The following is a 17,083-nucleotide window of genomic DNA, read 5'->3' as shown; positions in this document are numbered from 1 at the left end:
AAGTTGCGTGTTTCCTTTGGGTTTAGTGAGGATAATGAGATTGTAATTTCATTGTGCTCGCTTTATCAATTCCTAGCTTGTTATCACTGATCGATATTCATATGTGCTCCAGGTTCAGTGGGTGACTCAAGGCACTCTGAGTAGGGTAGAATCTCTCAATGGAAGTGTGCCAGCTAAAGGCCTTATCTAGAACTTTCTCTGATCTCTGGTGCTTACTAACACATACAAGAAGTATGTTGTACATAGTGGTGAAGTCTGGCCCTTTGCCCATCTTGAGGGCTTGAGACAAGAATTACTGGCTAAAATCCTTTTGGCTTGTGTTATGCAGAAGGTGAGACTAGATGATCCTAACGGTCTCTTCTGGCCTTGAAATCTGTGAAACCTGTGCTGAAGCTAAGGTGGTAACTTTCGCAATGAAACATGTGTGTCATTTGTCAATGGACTCTGTGTGTGTCCATGTCTGGCCATGGCTGGGATTAGAGAGGTAGTGTGAGATGTGCCATTCTTTCTTACGCTGCATGTGGAATATTTTGCTCCAGTCATGAGACCTAAGTCTAGGTCCTCCCTCTCTCCGGATCTGGGGCTAGTGGTAAAGGGCTGGCACATGCTGAGAAGTTTGTCAAGGTACATTTCTTTGACATTTGGCCTTCAGTTGTTCCACATGGGAAGTTTCCTTCTCAGCATTTGGTCAAATGGAAACCAGCCAAATACACCAGCTAAATCCATCACACCTTAACAATATCATGAGTACTTGGGAAATTCTCCCGCAGGACTCCTGGGGACAGATTGCCAAGCCTGCAGCTGCAGGGACCCTGGGTGAGAGGTGGAGGTTGTGTGGCTACTTGTTTTCAAAGCAGCAGGAGGTCACCCATCTGCTAAATCTGCAGGGCTTTTCATTGTATCCCCTTTCCTTACCCAGCATGTCATTTTTTCTTATGTGCGGACTACCTGTGACTGAATGAGTCCTGTGCTACCTAGTGCAGGTAGAAGCTGTTCCATTGCACCGCCCAGTAATGCTCACCTAAAGTGGTATGCAAATTGCTTACTCCTGGGTGTGGATGTGGACTGTCCTACATACCCCAGCACAGGACTGGGCCCTAAGAAAACATCCTGAGTCTCAGACACAAGGTCTGTGTAGCACTTTATTCTCACAAAAGCCCTTTGCGGCGCTCGGAAGGGGTGGTGACCCTCTGCAGAGGGGTGAATTTCACCACTCGCTTAACAGTGACTGCAGTGATTTAGATGAGCAATAAGAGCCCTGCATGCCTGTAATACAACAGAACCTTGATTTTAGGAGCTCCTCCATCTCCAAGTAGTTTGCAAAACAGGGACTCTATTGTATAACATTGATAAGGACAGAAAGTGGCAATCTCTTCCTGGAGGTGGAAATTAAAGTATGCAGATTTTTGTTCTTACTGCCGCATGCTCACTGGCTGAATAATAATTTTAAGTGACTTTGGTATAACAGCCCATCACTATGTATTGTAATGCAATCTTTTTTTTAAACAGGGACTTAAGGGTGGAAGAGGAGAATCCAAAGATGTAAGTTGAATATTGCTTCTCTGCCTCCATCTTGTTCTGAAATATCTTTTCTTTGGTGGCATGTTTATCTCTCTATCTTTTCCTTTTCCTCTTTTTCAAAGCAATGCACCCTTATCCGGAACATCAAAGATAAATGTCGTAAGTATCTCTGTGCTATCGTGTTCCTGTAGCTCACCTTGTGTGCTGATCATGCTTTACAAACTGACCCAACTAAATCACTTTCTTTTAATTATTCACAGCTTGCTGCTATGGTAAGTCACTTTCAATTGTTTCATTTCTGGTAGCAACATTTATATATGTATTTATTTAGGGCCAAAACCTCAGGCGATACAACACCCTCCATTGACTTCAATGGAGGTAAGTTGATTTATGTCAGCTGAGGATCTGGTCCTTGCTATTTAATAATAATATCTAATATTGACTATTTTAAACCCACCTTTCTGGTAGGCCCCAAGGAATGCCCTGTGTACCCAACAGAACTGGCATTTGCTATAGATACCTCCTCAGGTGTCAATAATGACACTTTTAACCGAATGAAGCAGGCAGTGCTGAGAGTGGCTAACAATCTAACCATTGCCGAGAGCAACTGCCCCCGGGGTGCCCGGGTGGCAGTCGTGACCTACAACAGTGACGTCACCACGGAGATCCGTTTTGCTGATGCCAGGAAGAAAACCAATCTCCTAGAACAGCTTCAGAACCTCCAAATCACCCTGACGACAAAACAGCGCAGCCTGGAAACTGCCATGTCCTTTGTAGCCAGAAACACCTTCAAGCGTGCACGCAGTGGCTTTCTGATGAGGAAGGTGGCTGTGTTCTTCAGCAATGGCCCAACAAGAGCCTCATCGCAACTTAACGATGCTGTGCTGAAGCTGTACGATGCTGGAGTCACGCCAGTGTTCCTGACTAACAGAGAGGATCGAGCACTCATAAATGCACTGCAGGTTTGGATCCCTCATTCCTGCGCTTTCCTTTCTGCTTGATGGGCTCCATCCATCTCCCAGGGAAGGCAGTGGGCACGTTTCTATTGACTTCCGTAGGCATCGGCTCAAGCCTTTCAAATGCCTAGTTCTGAGCAACATTGTCAGGGCAAACAACAGGCTTCATGCATATTTCAAAATTCCTTCCAAATGCAATGCATGCTGTGGAACGAGGATATTGATTCTTGGTATGCTGATAACTCTTAGAGGCTATAGTCATGGACCAGGACTCTATTGTGCTAGGCACTGGACAAACACAGAACAAAAACAGTCCCTGCCCCAAAGAGCTTCCAATCTCAGTAAAATACCCACATGAGTACCTGACTTTTAAGATACTGACATGAATGAATGGCATTTTGTGAATGAATTGGGTGAGAGGTCTCTCACACACAGAGAACAGGAAATCTCTGTACTGTACGATGAAATACAACTTAAAATCTGAGTCAGCTCCAAAGAATATAAACACCAAAAGCCCAATCACCCCTCTGTGTTAGGTCCTGTACAATCGTAGCAAGAGACAGTCCCTGCATTGAAAACCTTATAATCTAAACAGACAATTCCAATGGGGTGGGGGGGAGAATGGAAGTACCACATTATTATCCCCATTTTAGTGATGAGGAACTGAGGTTCGGAGAGATTAAATATTTTGTCCAAAGGTCACACAGGGCATGTATGACAGATTAGGGAACTGAATTCAGCTCTCTAAGCCCCAAGCCAGTGCCTTAATTCAAGACTACCCTTACCCTAAGAAGTTTATATGTTTAAAACGTTCATAACACGGTATTTATACCCTATGCTTTTTGCTTTTGTCTAAACCAGATGAATAACAGTGAAGTGGGACAAGCTATTGTCCTTCCTACTGCTGCAGTTCCACTTAATCAAATCATTAGGAGACTACTGACTTGTCACATTTGTTTGGGTAAGGCCTTGGATTTCTCTTCTTTATAATTCGGTTTAGTTAGGGCCTTATCTTACATGAGTAGCCCCAGGACAGCTAATGGAAGTGTTTATGTGATGAAGGCGCAATCAGGAGTCAGCCTTTATGCAGTATGAGGTGGGATACATTCATGTTTCTATTTTTTGCTGAGTTGTTATGTCTGAGAGAGAGCATTCAGCAGAAAGGGCCTGGATCACACTGCAGTTTAACATGGTGGTTCTCCAGTTATTGTATTCTGCAGATCACATCAGACATTTATATTCCTTTCATGAGCTGTTTCTTCTCCCAATGTCTCAATCCCCTGCTTCTTAGTGCCCAAAATACTGCCTTCTCCAGTTGGCTGGAAAGGGCTTGATGGACTGCAAAGTGTAGAATTCATTGATTTAGTAGATATGTGTTCAAGTAATTGAAGATGCCTTGGGAAGAAATCCTCTATATATCATACAGCCTACTGATTTCTCCTCAAGCCTTGGTCATATTTCATATTATGAGGGAATTAGATTGTAACAGCTATATAAAAGATATGTTTAGTAGATGAATAAATACAATTTGAGCATATTACTACATAGATATGTGATATAATTAAGGAAAATTGTAATTGATTTAGTTGCACCTACTGGAACAAATGCTTAATTTATGCCAACAATGTGGAAACAAGCAAAACAATTATTTGATTTGCTTTTATAGCAAAACTATTTTACCAGGCAAATACCAAAGTATTTTATGGGAGACCACATCTGCGTTATAACCTATTTTCTGATGAGATCAAACAATAACTATGTCAAGGAATGATCATCTTAAGGATGTGCATATGAAACAAGATGTATTTCTTTTCTAGATGTATGTGATCCTGATCCCATCTGTGGCTCTAGTCCTCAAAGGCCTTTCTTCAGAGACAGGAGGGCAGCTCCCACAGACGTTGACATTGACATGGCATTCCTCCTGGATAGCTCTGAGAGCACCAGTCCTTTGCAGTTCAACGAGATGAAGAAGTACATTTCCTACATAGTAAATCAGTTGGAGATCAGCTCTAATCCAAAGACCTCACAGCACCACGCAAGAGTGGCAGTTCTCCAGCATGCTCCTTATGAATACCAAAGCAACTCTCTGCCAGTAAAAGTAGAGCTGTCCCTCACAGATTATGGGTCCAAAGACAAGATGATGGATTTCGTTCAGAACCAAATGGCCCAGCTATATGGCACCAGGGCTCTGGGAAGTGCAATTAAATACACAATGGGACATGTTTTCGAAAGTGCACCAAACCCCAGGGATCTGAAAGTCATGGTTTTGATGATGACTGGAGAAGTTAAAAAGCAAGAACTTGAGCACCTTCAAAAAGTTATCCTGGGCGCCAAATGCAAAGGGTACTTCTTCGTGGTACTTGGCATCGGCAAGAAAGTGAACATCAAGAATATCTACAGCTTGGCTAGTGAGCCAAATGACGTGTTCTTCAAATTAGTTGAGAAGCCGTCCGAGCTGCATGAAGAGCCCTTACTGCGCTTTGCAAAATTGTTACCGTCGTTCATCAGCAGTAAGTAGAACATAGCACAGGCATGGGGAAAATGGAGAATACAAATGTTAATATTGTAGTGCAGCCTGAAGATGGGGACAGCATGAAAGTACAGAAAATTAGCAGTTGTTGACATGGCTTTTTTGTCTTATTTGATTTTAACTAGAGATGGGCCTACAGCCCGAACTGCAGATTTGAACATCTGAGGATGTTAGGCAAGTTTGCCGCTGGAACCAGTCAGGATGTCTGCTGCCTAAGTCCATACACTAAAACTCTGGATCTAGGCAGCTCAGCCCTTTAGGGAACTTTGGCTCTGAATCTGTATTTTGCAGTTTAGAGTCAGCCCTATTATAACATTTTTTATCCTTTCATCTTGTAGATGCAAATTGGTTCCACGAAAAGAGAGTTCTGGGCTGGCTGCTTTCGGCAGTGCAAAATCTTTAGTCATACTAAGTCTTTGGTGGCTCAAAGAACCACAGAGATTTCTCAGGGACGGTCCAATGCTGCTTTGTTTCTTGCTGTCCCGTAGCATGCTGGAAACTCACTAAGCATGCTTCCCTCTTTATCCCAGCACCCCATCCTGGTGATATATGAAGAGGTCAAACAAGGAATTACCGTTCTCTGAGCTTAATGCTCAGGAGTTTAGTGATGTAAACCATGCTAGCCAAAGATTCAGATCCCAATCATTTTCTCAGCCCTTTGTCATTCAGAGGCTGTGTATGGCTCCTTTAGAGGTGCCTTGAAAACCAAATCTCTGCTGCACTAGGAATGCCCGTCAGCACGTATAATGTTACTGGCCAGATCCTCCGCTGGTGCAAATGGTCATAACTCACCATTGACTTCAACTTATGCAAGTTGAGGATCTGGCCCACTGAGAGGAGAATTGGGTGCTTTGCTGAGGTCATTAGCTCTTGTGTGTGTATGTTAACCCTCTCGGGGTTCTTCACAACCCTGCCTCTCCTACAATACACAATACTGGAGTACCAAAAGCAACCCATTGGGCTAACAAAGCCTCAGTGTTGGGATTTTCCCTTATGGACTCCACAATTACCACCACCACCACACAGTCTTGGCACCTGGGAATAGAATATGCATTTAGAATGCTGCAGCTTGATTTCCCCATCATAGAATATCAGGTTGGCAAGGGACCTGAGGAAGTCATCTAGTCCAATCCCTTGCCCAAAGCAGGACCAATCCCTAGACATATGTTTGCCCCAGATCCCTAAATGGCCCCCTTGAGGATTGAACTCATAACCCTAGATTTAATAGGCCAATGCTCAAACCCCTGAGCTATCTCCCCCCGCCCCAAGGAGGGCTAGATCCTTTAAATTGTCAGAAAAATATTACATGTTCAGCTGAGCCTGTATTGAGGGAACACACAGGTTTTGTTTAAGTGCAGCAGGATTTAGATATTCTCTGTATTCTTGTGATTTGTCCTGAAATAAATCTAAAATTTATGATCACTATGGAGATGTTGCTGTCTTGAAATAATCAATATACCATTTTAAGCAACAGCTTAATTTTTTGTAGGGATCAAATGGAGCTGGTGCCAGAGATATTATAATAGAGTTGTTAACACAACATTCCAACCTAAAACAGGTGTGCTGTCTTTTGCGGCCAAAGTGAGATCAATGTGGGTAAATTAATATGAAATAATTGTTATGCTGAGTTGATGAATTCTTTTTTTTTTGAAGCATTGCCATTAATAAAAACAACATTTCACGTGGAGCTGTTTCTCTTTCTAGGTGAAAACTCTTTTTACTTGTCTCCAGACATACGGAAACAATGTGATTGGTTCCAAGATGACAAGTTAGCAAAGAGCTCTTCTAAATTTGGCCAAAAACGATTGTAAGTAGTAGTTTTTCTGCAACAGATTGGGCTTTGAAAGCCAAATTTCTGAGGGACAAGCACGGTCTTCATATTCCTTGTAATATTGAATTAAACTGAATCCTAGATCTTTCCACAGGGCATCTAAATGTTCATGCACCCTGTTGTCCTTAGCAAAGGGGCGGCACATCTATTTCTTTAGATAATTTTGATTCCTCATTTGGACCAAGATTTCCAAAAGTGATTGGTGGTTTTGGGTGCTCAGCTTGACCCACCCCAAAGGGACCTCATTTACAGAGAGACCAGTTGCTCAACACTGTCTAAATAGGGTGACCAGATGTCCTGATTTTATAGGGACAGTCCTGATTTTTGGGTCTTTTTCTTATATAGGCTCCTATTACCCTTCACCCCTATCCTGATTTTCACACTTGCTGTCTGGTTACCCTATCTCTAAACATCAGACCCTTCTTAGATAGCTTTTCCCAAACTTTTGAAAGCTGATCCCCTGCTTCAGGAAAATGAAACCAATCACACTCCCATTCAACCTAGTCATGTGTTGTTAAAAGCTGTCTCCTCTCAATTTATACATCTCCTGCTCCAGCTAGTGCTTTGCACTCCCTTAAGGAGCATGCTACACACTTTGGTTAATTCTCCTTTAGGGGGTCTCACTCAAGTTGGACACCCCAAAAGTAAGACACTCTCTATGACTAGCACCTTTGGAAAATCTTGGTACTGGATTTTCGTACGCAGGTTTTTTTATGTTAAATCTACAAATCAGGTGAATGGACCCATCCTCCAGGTTCTCTCTTCATCAAAATTCCAGTAATGTCAGTGAGAATTCCAGGTACAGAGCAAGCAAGACTGAGCCTGTTATACATTGCTATTCATCTGTTAATTGTGCATCTTTCTCTTACTTCACTAGCTTCATTGAAATCACTGCTAAAATGATTGTGCTATTATGGGATGTCGTGTATAGTAAGGGTTGTTGCCCTCTCTCATACCACAATCATGCCATAAGGCATGGTCTAGATATACTTGGTCCTGCCTCACTATGGGGGGTGGGGATCGAGTAGATAATTGCTTGAGGTCCCTTCCAGCCCTACATTGTTATGAATCTATGTGTGGCAAGATGATTCAGCTTGTATGGTGATAGGATATAAACACCAGGACAGGTATGTTTGAAAATGAGAAAAATTAATTTCTTTTAAAAAGCTTATACTATAGCAGAGGTGGGCAAACTTTTTGGCCTGAGGGCCACATCAGGGTATTGAAATTGTATGGTGGGCCATGAATACTCACAAAATTGGGGGCAGGTGTGCAGGGGGGATGAGGGCTCTGGCTGGGGGGGTGGGCTCTGGGGTGGGGCCAGAAATGAGGAGTTCAGGGCGTGGGAGGGGGATCTGGGTTGGGGCATGGGGGGTGCTGGGGATGAGGAGTTTGGGGTGCAGGAGGGTGCTCTGGGCTGGGACCAAGGAGTTCGGAGGGCGGGAGGGAGATCAGGGCTGCAGGCTCTGGGCAGCACTTACCGCAAGCAGCTCCCGGAAGCATGTTCCCAACTCCAACTCCAAGGCGTGGCCAAGCGGCTCTGCGTGCTTCCCTGTCTGCAGGCACCACCCCTGCAGCTCCCATTGGCTGGAAACCATGACCAATGGGAGCTGTGGAGGCGGTGGCTGCAGACACAGCAGCATGCAGAGCCACCTGGCCATGCCTCCATGTACTACGTAGGAGCTGGAGGGGGGTCATGCCGGCAAACCGCTGACCCCGCTCCCTCGAAAGCTGAGGGCCAGATTGGTCTGATGGGCCGTAGTTTCCCCACCCTTGTACTATAGGATACCTACAGTGCTATCTAATTAATGGCCTACTTACCAACAGAACTTGTAATGTGCTGGCCATGATAGTACTTAGGCATAGTGCTCAGGTGTTTGGCAGAAGTCCACCAGCTTTTTATTTTTCTGTGGGCACAGTCTACAGCACAGGGAGGTCCATGGAAAGATTCCCACTGACTTACTGGACTTTTATTACCTTCTACCTCCAGCCAGGTACAGCTACATTTCATGTTAAATAGAAAAATTTACCAAGCTTTAACAACTGGTTTTATTTAAACAGCTTTGTTGCAAACAATGTGACGACAAGTGCACCTACAACCACAACTGCAAGCACAACTACCAGTGCTCATAAAGCTACAACCACAACTGCAAGCACAGCTACCAGTGCTCGTAAAGCTACAACTACAACTGCAAGCACAACTACCAGTGCTCATAAAGCTACAACTACAACTGCAAACACAGCTACCAGTGCTCGTAAAGCTACAGCTGCAAACACAACTACCAGTGCTCGTAAAGCTACAACTACAACTGCAGACACAACTACCGGTGCTCATAAAGCTACAGCTACAAACACAACTACCAGTGCTCGTAAAGCTACAGCTGCAAACACAACTACCAGTGCTCGTAAAGCTGCAACTACAACTGCAAACACAACTACCAGTGCTCGTAAAGCTACAACTACAACTGGAAACAAAACTCCCGGTGCCCGTACAACTCCAGCTCCCAGTGCAAGTACAGCTGCTGCAGACAAACCAGCAGGTATGTATGGTATTCCCCAGTCTTCCCTTTTTTAGAAGATGGGCTGCGATCCAGGATGTGAGCAATAAAATTCAGTGTTCAATTTTTAAAATACTGGGAAATAAAAAGTCAATGCTTTCGGTCTCGGAAAGGACTATATTCATTAAAAAGTGTCTAGAGGGCCAGATCCTCTACTGGTGTAAAGTGGTAAAATTTTATTGACTTCATTGGAGCTTTGTTGATTTACACCAGCGGGAGAGCTGCCCTAACTTCTGTGCCTGGAAACACCCACAAAGATTTGGTTGGATTGTGTGGCTATGAATGAATCAGAGACTAGAGAGGATTTATACTAAACAAAAGATATTTCTTCTTTCAAATGCATCGTTGATTCTCGGTGGTTTAGATGGAATAAATAAAGCAAATGATCTATACAGTCCAACCCAGTACTACTGAGTCATAGGTGTAATGCCATTGGCTTGACCTTGAGGGTCTTTAATAGCATTACAGCAGGGCTGAATTTGGCTCATTGTGGTTAAGCACATAGCCACTGTATAGGATCATTTGGCTTCTGAGTCAACTAAACGTCACAGTCTATGCAGACAGAACCAATACTAACACCATATATGGGAAAATTAAGCCTCTTACATGAGCAGTGGTAACTGAAAAGAGCTATACCATATGCTTTTGTCAAGGGATTGCACAAGTCTTTACTTTTCAGTAACACAAGTAACAAAGAACATATGGCAGATGTACACTAAATGTTTGCAGAAAACACGTCTCCATGTAAATATACAGTTACACTTTCATTAGGGGACAGCTTTTCATCAGCTTGCAGAGGAGACACAGTCTCATGCTTCACTGGAGTTTTCAGCCAGTTTTCTAATGGTTTTATCCAACATTCTATCATAGCTTTATCCAGAGCTAGGCAAACTCTTCACTGCAAATAATTTGAGTCATTTAGACCTATTTTCTGTTCATAAATTACCCTTGGGTGGACATTGGGCTAGGGCTTCAGCTGGTATAACTCAGAAGTCAATGGAGCCGTGCCAGCTTATAATGTGGCCTGTTTGCAGATTTGTTTGCTCTTTGAAATTGCTAGGAACTTCATACAAACATATTTCAGTTTGTGGGAGGATTGATTGCTTTGAAGATGTCTTTGACTAGTCATTATTCTTCTACATGGACAGTGATTTGGTCACTTGTAACACCGGATAGCTGGGTGATCGAAGTTTTTATAAAGAGGAAGAGGGAAAGCAGAAATGTTTCAGTGTTCAGATGAACATTTCTGCCACAGACCTTCACATGATAATACTTTTGCTCAAGGTTTCCCAAGAGTCCGCTTTCCGTGAACTTTCTTATGAGCAAAAAATGTGGCTGGTGCCAATGAGTGTGGAAAAGTCACTTCACAGCTTTTAGTCAAAGAAACATTCAGAAACAGGGTTTTGCCGCTCCACCCAGATCTAGTATTGTTTCTAGAAAGAAAATTGTGTGTGTGAATGAAAAGTATTGAAGAAATATTATGTCATTTAGAACTGAACTGCTGATTTGGAGGAGTTGAAGTAACACATGGCACTACGTGCTTTCTTTTTTTAATCTAACCCTGGTACCTATAAGTAAGCTGGAGAGAGCAGAATAGGGTCTGGTCTGTACTAGAAAATTAGGTCGGCATAGCTACATCACTCAGAGGTGTGAAAAATCCACACCCCTGAGCAGTGTAGTTACATTGACCTAAATCACCTTGTAGACAGTGCTAGGTCGATGGAAGAATTCTTCTGCTGACCAAGCTAACGCCTCTCAGGGAGGTGGATCACCTACACTAACAGAACAACCCCTCCCATTGGCATAAGTATAGTCTGCACTGGAATACTGCAGTAGCACAGCTGTGCTACTGTAGCATTTTAAGTGTAGACTAGCCCTAGGGAAGGGCTGGGGCTGTTCTGCTGTGGTCATGGGGCAATCTTCCTCCAAGACTGTAGCTCAGCAGCAGACCCTAAGGTGTGAAGCAGCCTTCACAGAGCTGCAGTGGCATCTGCAGCTACTGTCCTCCTGCCCCATTTCTGTGGGGATATTTTGGCCACATAATCACAGATCTACCAGCCCTGACTCTTCCCTGATTTGCACAGCCCTCTCAGACCGTACTGCAGCAGTCCAGATTAAGCTCTCTCATTGCACATCCCTTGCAATCTCCATGGGCTCCTCAAACCATGCCCTTTTTTGAGCAGTCAACCCATCATGGTTGCATTATCCATTGGTTTTTTCTGGTTCCACAGTGGGGTGGGCAAGAATCAAGAGCTCTCTCTTAATGAACAAACATGAAATACTTAAGAAACATTGACTAAAGCAGTTTCCAAGTGTGAATTAAAGAGCATGATTCATTTTCTATAGAGCATTTTTAAAAATTCAGTTCATAACTATGACACTATGCCACACATGGCATTTCAACCAAGATTTTCACAAGTGACCAGGGATTTGGGGTGTCTCAATTTTTGGGTGCCCAACTTGGCACCCCTTGAAGGGTCCTGAGTTTCAGGAAAGGCAGCACATCCACCCTCTGAAACTCACTTTTGAAACTATTGGCCTTAGTATTCTATAATCTGTTCCATACGGTGATAATTAAAGCCTTGGTTAACCTTCCCATCCTCTTCCTTAGGAAAGGCTAATTGGACTAGAATCCCTTATGCACCAAACCCTCCCTGCAGCTTCTCTCTTCAAAGCCTCTGACTTTAGTTTGTGTTGCACTGCAGTTAAAGTGGAGAGTGAAATCCAGATCACTGACATCACTGAGAACAGTGCTAAGCTACGCTGGGTGAATCCTGAACCCCAGACCCTTGACTTCTTTGACGTCACCATCACCTCTGCCCAGGACCACTCTCTAGTCCTGAAGCTAAACTTAACCAGCACTGAACGGGTGATCGGCGGCCTTAGAAGCGGGCAGAAATACCAGGTAGCAATTACCGGGTACCACAAATCACAAGTCAGAGTAACCTACATGGGAACGTTTAGCACAAGTAAGTGTCTTTCTGGGCATGTGGGATGGAATAAACTTTTTTTTCCAGGGAAGATGTTGAAATCATTAAATGGAAAAAATCACAGAGAGTGGAGAGTAACTTGGTGATGATTATGATGATTCCTGCCTTGATAATGCTCAGTGTGTAACCATGTGTTTTACATTCCACCTCTCAGTGCAGTACCCTGGACTGTGGTGCAGTGGCAAACGGAAATTATTTGCAACAGCAAATACTAGTTGTCATTTCAACTCAGTTAAATTGATGAAGATTTCAATGGAATTAGGCCATTCCCCAAAGAGAGATTTGTTTCTTATTGTGTGTACAGCCCGTAGCACAATGGGGCCCTGATCTTTGACTCAGTCCTTCAGTATCAAAATAACTCAACTTCCCAACTGTCTGAGTATAACATATCATATGAGTCCATTCAGAGGGGATTAAGCAGCAGTTAGTCCTCTGGAGACCTAAATTCAAATCCACATGCCTGTAACTCATCAAAACCACCAAATTCTTTGGTGCAGTCGGCAGTGGCTACTCAGGCTAAGCCCAAGCTTTTTTGCCGATCAGCACTGAGATGCACTGGCAGAGCAGTGTGAGGAAGATTGCCCTGTGCCAGCCAGCTCCATGACCGGCTCACTCTAGCACTGGTAGAGCCTCTCCCAAGGCCCATTGGAGTCATCAGGAGGCTTTCCATTATTTCAGTGTTCTTTGGATCATGCTTCTCGCAGTTGCTTACCTTTGCGAGCAATCAGTTCACCCAGCAGAATGTTCAGAAGATGTCAGCCCGAAGAAGAGGTATTAACAGAATTAGAAGCTAGGATGCCTAGGAAAAGGATTCGCCCTATTGCTGCTGCCTGCCTACACCCATACTTTGAAAAACAACCCTTCCCACAGAAGCACTGCTGCAGAATTTATGGAGAGGGCTGTGTCCTTCTGGCTGAGGATCATTATTGAACCAGTCCTCTTGACTGCTGTTATACTTTGGGCAAAACCCAGTTTGGTAGAAGCTTCCATTGCAGTGAGAATAAAGGCCTTTTCCAGCAGAGTTTGGGCTTGACAAGGTCTATGTATCCCTGATTACATTCAGCACAAATGTTATCATCAAAGCATCTGTATAACTGCTACCACATCTGGGAACTGCAAATTGCATTGGGGGTAGCAGCATGCTCAGCTGTTGTACATTGGCACAGCTCTATTGGAACTGATGAGGCAGCACTGATTTACACCAACTGAGTATTTGGCCCACTGGCTGGGCTCATCTCCCCTCTCAACCCAAATCCAGATGTGAATCACCCTGTCCTATGCAGAAAGAAACCTATCAGTGTTAGCTGCTTTTGAGCACCATCCCCTTCCTTCCTCCCAATGTTGTGGAAAGGGGGTTGCAATCTGTACTGTGGGGTGGGAGCGGGGCAAGATGGGCAGGGAGAAGGAGTATGGATGCCTAGGGCAGCATGCCTTGTGGAGATTGCTCTGTCCTCCACTCCGAAAGTCCTGGGAGCAGTTGTATCCAGGAGAGAGTTCTTGGTAGTGCATGTACACTGGGGCTGTGCTACTATCAACTGTGTAGTGGGGGTACTAGGGACCAGAGTAGGGCCTCCAAGCAGATCGCAGGGGATCCTGGAGTTTGAGTGTAGGCCCCATGCACCTTTCTAGGAGTTTCCAAACTCCCCAATAGAACAGTTGGGGGAACCCCATTAAAGGATTTTTATGGAGACTTCCTCCTCAGGAATCCCTGCCAGCGGGATTTTTTCCCTGAGATGATGTGATCTGGGCCCAACGTAAGCACTGCTGAGTAAACACTGTCTTTGTTATAATACAGAATAAAGCAGCTTATCCTGTTAGCATAGTTGCTGGAGGCAGAAAAATCAGTCTCAGACACAGTTACTCTGACATGAATTACTCATTGTCTCAACTGCAACCAACACACATTTCTAGAGTTTATGTATTTATGTAAACAAACCCAGCTCTGAACATTGCAGCATCTCTTCCTCCCTGCACTAGCACATATTATTTACCAACTCTTATTCCATTCCTTCCATAATCAATATGATCACGGCTGTGTCTGGTTGGCAAGCACAGTTCCTGATCCAAACAGTAGATTTCTAGTAGGAAAGAAATAGAAGACAGGTGGCTGGCCTGGACAAGTTGCTAGGGGAGGTGATGTTGGATTTTCTTTAGCTACATGTATTGCTCTAGGATTTTTTATTCCCCTGTGGCTGATCATTCCATTTGGTTTTGCTCTTACAGAAAGTATGCCAGTGCCCAAGGCACCTTCAGTAGCGACTGCTAATCTGATGGTGAATACTGAGCCAGAAATAGGTAAGTTGCAATACACTTAGCAGTATGGGAGCAGTAGGTTCCATAATTACCTGTGTCTTGTGACTGTACTAGGTCCTCCTCTAGAATCTGCTCTAGCTCCATTGAAGTCAATTGACTTTGGTGGGCCTCGATCAGCTCCTACTGTAAACTGCATGGAAATCAGTGAAGCTAAGATGATTTCCAACAGCAGAGGATCTGACCCTTTATTTCTGTTATGAATGAAGTTATTTCCTCAGACAGTTAAGGTGCAAAGAGCTGGAAAAGTTCTGTTCAGGGCCAGATTCTGCTGGCCTGCCTGACCCAGAGCAGGACCTTACTCTGTTGGAAGCCACATTGACTGCAATATGACTGCTCAGGGAGTGAGGTACGACTCCCCGGGCCTGGTCCAAAGCCCATTAATGTGAATAGGATTCTTTCCATCAATTTCAGGGGCCTTTGGATCAGTCCCCATATAAGTAAGCCTGGCACAATCCGGCTCTTAGGCCAATCCCAGGCATAACCCCATTAGCTGTTCGGTACTGTTCTCCTGACACCCTCCCTTCCTGACCTGAAGGTGTAAATGGTGCAGGATGCTCTATGACACACTGCATCATTGTACTGGAGTGTCAGACTGGAGAAGGAATGAACCATTAGATGCTTGATTCACTTGACTCCTGGGTGTAACACAGAGCTCTACCCAAGAGTCTGTGGCCTACCGGGGAGCAAAAGTGAAAGATTTCCCAGGGATCCTATGAAGAATGGTCATGTGACCTTTTGAGTTGGTTTAATAAGCTTCCCTCGCATTGTAAGTCCTACCACCTGCCCACTTTCCTTTTCATTTCTTCCACCATGGCATCAATGGTTTACTGTAATAAACCATTAATGAGCAAGTAATCAGATCCTATTCAGTGATTAACAGTGTGTTTATTATTAACATTTGTTATTAACATGTAACTATTCTAGTGATTAATATCTATGATGGCTCCTCCACTTTGTTTTAAACGACCATAAAGATATTACATTAAGGCTACTCCACCCACCCCGAAAAAAGAATGTTAAACACCTGATTGCACCTAATGTGATCACTTGCACTTCAGCTAGCATCCATCTCAACCCCCTGGCTGTAACATCTGATTCACAAACGAGGGAGCTCTGGACCCTCAACTCATGGAAAGCAACATAGTTTCATTGCAGTCACAGGGGCGGTGCTGTTTTCCATTGGCTGAGGACCTGGCTCCCTGTCTGAACTGTAATCCTGAGGTTTGTAACCTTTGTCTTGTTAAGACCTTGGTGCTACCTTAACATCATTGTTTTTGAAAATAGGTTCTGTGGATTTGAGTTAAAAATGCAGACCTGGAGGGTGAGATTTTCAGAGCTGACTGGGGGGGTTGGGTGCCAGATTCTCATTAATTTCTAATGGGAATTAGGAAGTTCTTGGGCCAACCTACACAACCCCACTGAGGTCAATGGGGTTTGCCTGGATGTACATGAGGGTGAAATATGGCCCCTGTTCTTTAAACCAGATTGAATTTATTCAAGTGATTTTTTTACACACACTGAATCTTACCTCACCCCAGAACCCCCGGGTGCTGTGAAGGGCTAGGATTCCTAGGAACATCTGAAAAAATTTTTGCTAGCTTTCCTATAGTTAACACTGGCTTTGGGGAGGGACAATCTTATTATGGGTGCAGTATGTATAACTGCCATTGCGTTTAAATAGCACTGCACAGCAGCAGCACTTTCAACTTGCTGGCTCCAGAATAGAAATAATTCATTTCTCTGTTTGGATGACATGCCATTGCTGAGATTGGCTGTAATACACTGAATGATTCCTTCAAAGTATATTCCTCTTCATTTGCCATCTTCCACCATTTCCATTGTCTGTATGTGAACCATCTCCATTTTCTTTCCCCACCCCCTCCATCGTCTTTCACCTGGAATGACACAGCTGGCTTGGACTGCAGGGCTACTTTGAGAGCACCAGCCCTTGTCTACACATGTAACCCTTTGTTTGTCATGCCTTCCGAAACAGCAGCACAAGATGTCTGGTGCCCTGTACATCTATGTGTCCATGTGTGACGTCATAGGACATACAATGTACTGCGGGAATGCTTAAGGGTTGATATACGGAACAAAAGCATCAAAATACATAAATTATACACAATACAATAGCTAATCAGGCATGGGTGCCTATGGAATTGATACAGACTCTCAGAGGACTAGGAAATGTGTTGCTTAGAGTGTCGTGGTACCAAGGGAACCCAGGTTTCCAGTAGCTAGTGATCCGGAGGAAACATGCCGTTTGATAAAGAGTGCAGTAGTTCATAAAGTGGCACAGCTTATCTGGATTCCATCCAGGTGCTTAAGACAATAACCAGAATAGCGTACTGGAAATACTGGGTTATGTAATCTTAACCCACATA

General features: G+C 44.0%; 1 protein-coding gene across 7 annotated transcripts in view; it reads left to right on the top strand.

Annotated features, from left to right (window-relative positions):
- Window positions 1-17,083, top strand: part of COL6A3 (collagen type VI alpha 3 chain) — a 114,725-nt gene that overhangs the window by 75,056 nt on the left and 22,586 nt on the right. For 6 of the 7 annotated variants that reach the window (XM_030580389.1, XM_030580388.1, XM_030580385.1 and 3 more), the window contains 10 exons: window positions 1,510-1,542; window positions 1,644-1,680; window positions 1,782-1,793; window positions 1,990-2,483; window positions 3,339-3,438; window positions 4,295-4,987; window positions 6,712-6,814; window positions 8,900-9,378; window positions 12,102-12,365; window positions 14,610-14,681. In XM_030580389.1, coding sequence (XP_030436249.1) covers window positions 1,510-1,542; window positions 1,644-1,680; window positions 1,782-1,793; window positions 1,990-2,483; window positions 3,339-3,438; window positions 4,295-4,987; window positions 6,712-6,814; window positions 8,900-9,378; window positions 12,102-12,365; window positions 14,610-14,681 — 2,287 coding nt within the window. The remainder of the gene's footprint in view (window positions 1-1,509; window positions 1,543-1,643; window positions 1,681-1,781; window positions 1,794-1,989; window positions 2,484-3,338; window positions 3,439-4,294; window positions 4,988-6,711; window positions 6,815-8,899; window positions 9,379-12,101; window positions 12,366-14,609; window positions 14,682-17,083) is intronic. The other variant, XM_030580387.1, reaches the window with a different exon arrangement.

This window comes from Gopherus evgoodei, chromosome 11 (genome assembly GCF_007399415.2).
Source record: "Gopherus evgoodei ecotype Sinaloan lineage chromosome 11, rGopEvg1_v1.p, whole genome shotgun sequence".
Lineage (NCBI taxonomy): Eukaryota > Metazoa > Chordata > Testudines > Testudinidae > Gopherus > Gopherus evgoodei.
Note: the sequence above shows the minus strand (reverse complement) of the source record. Positions and strands in the feature narration are given on the sequence as shown.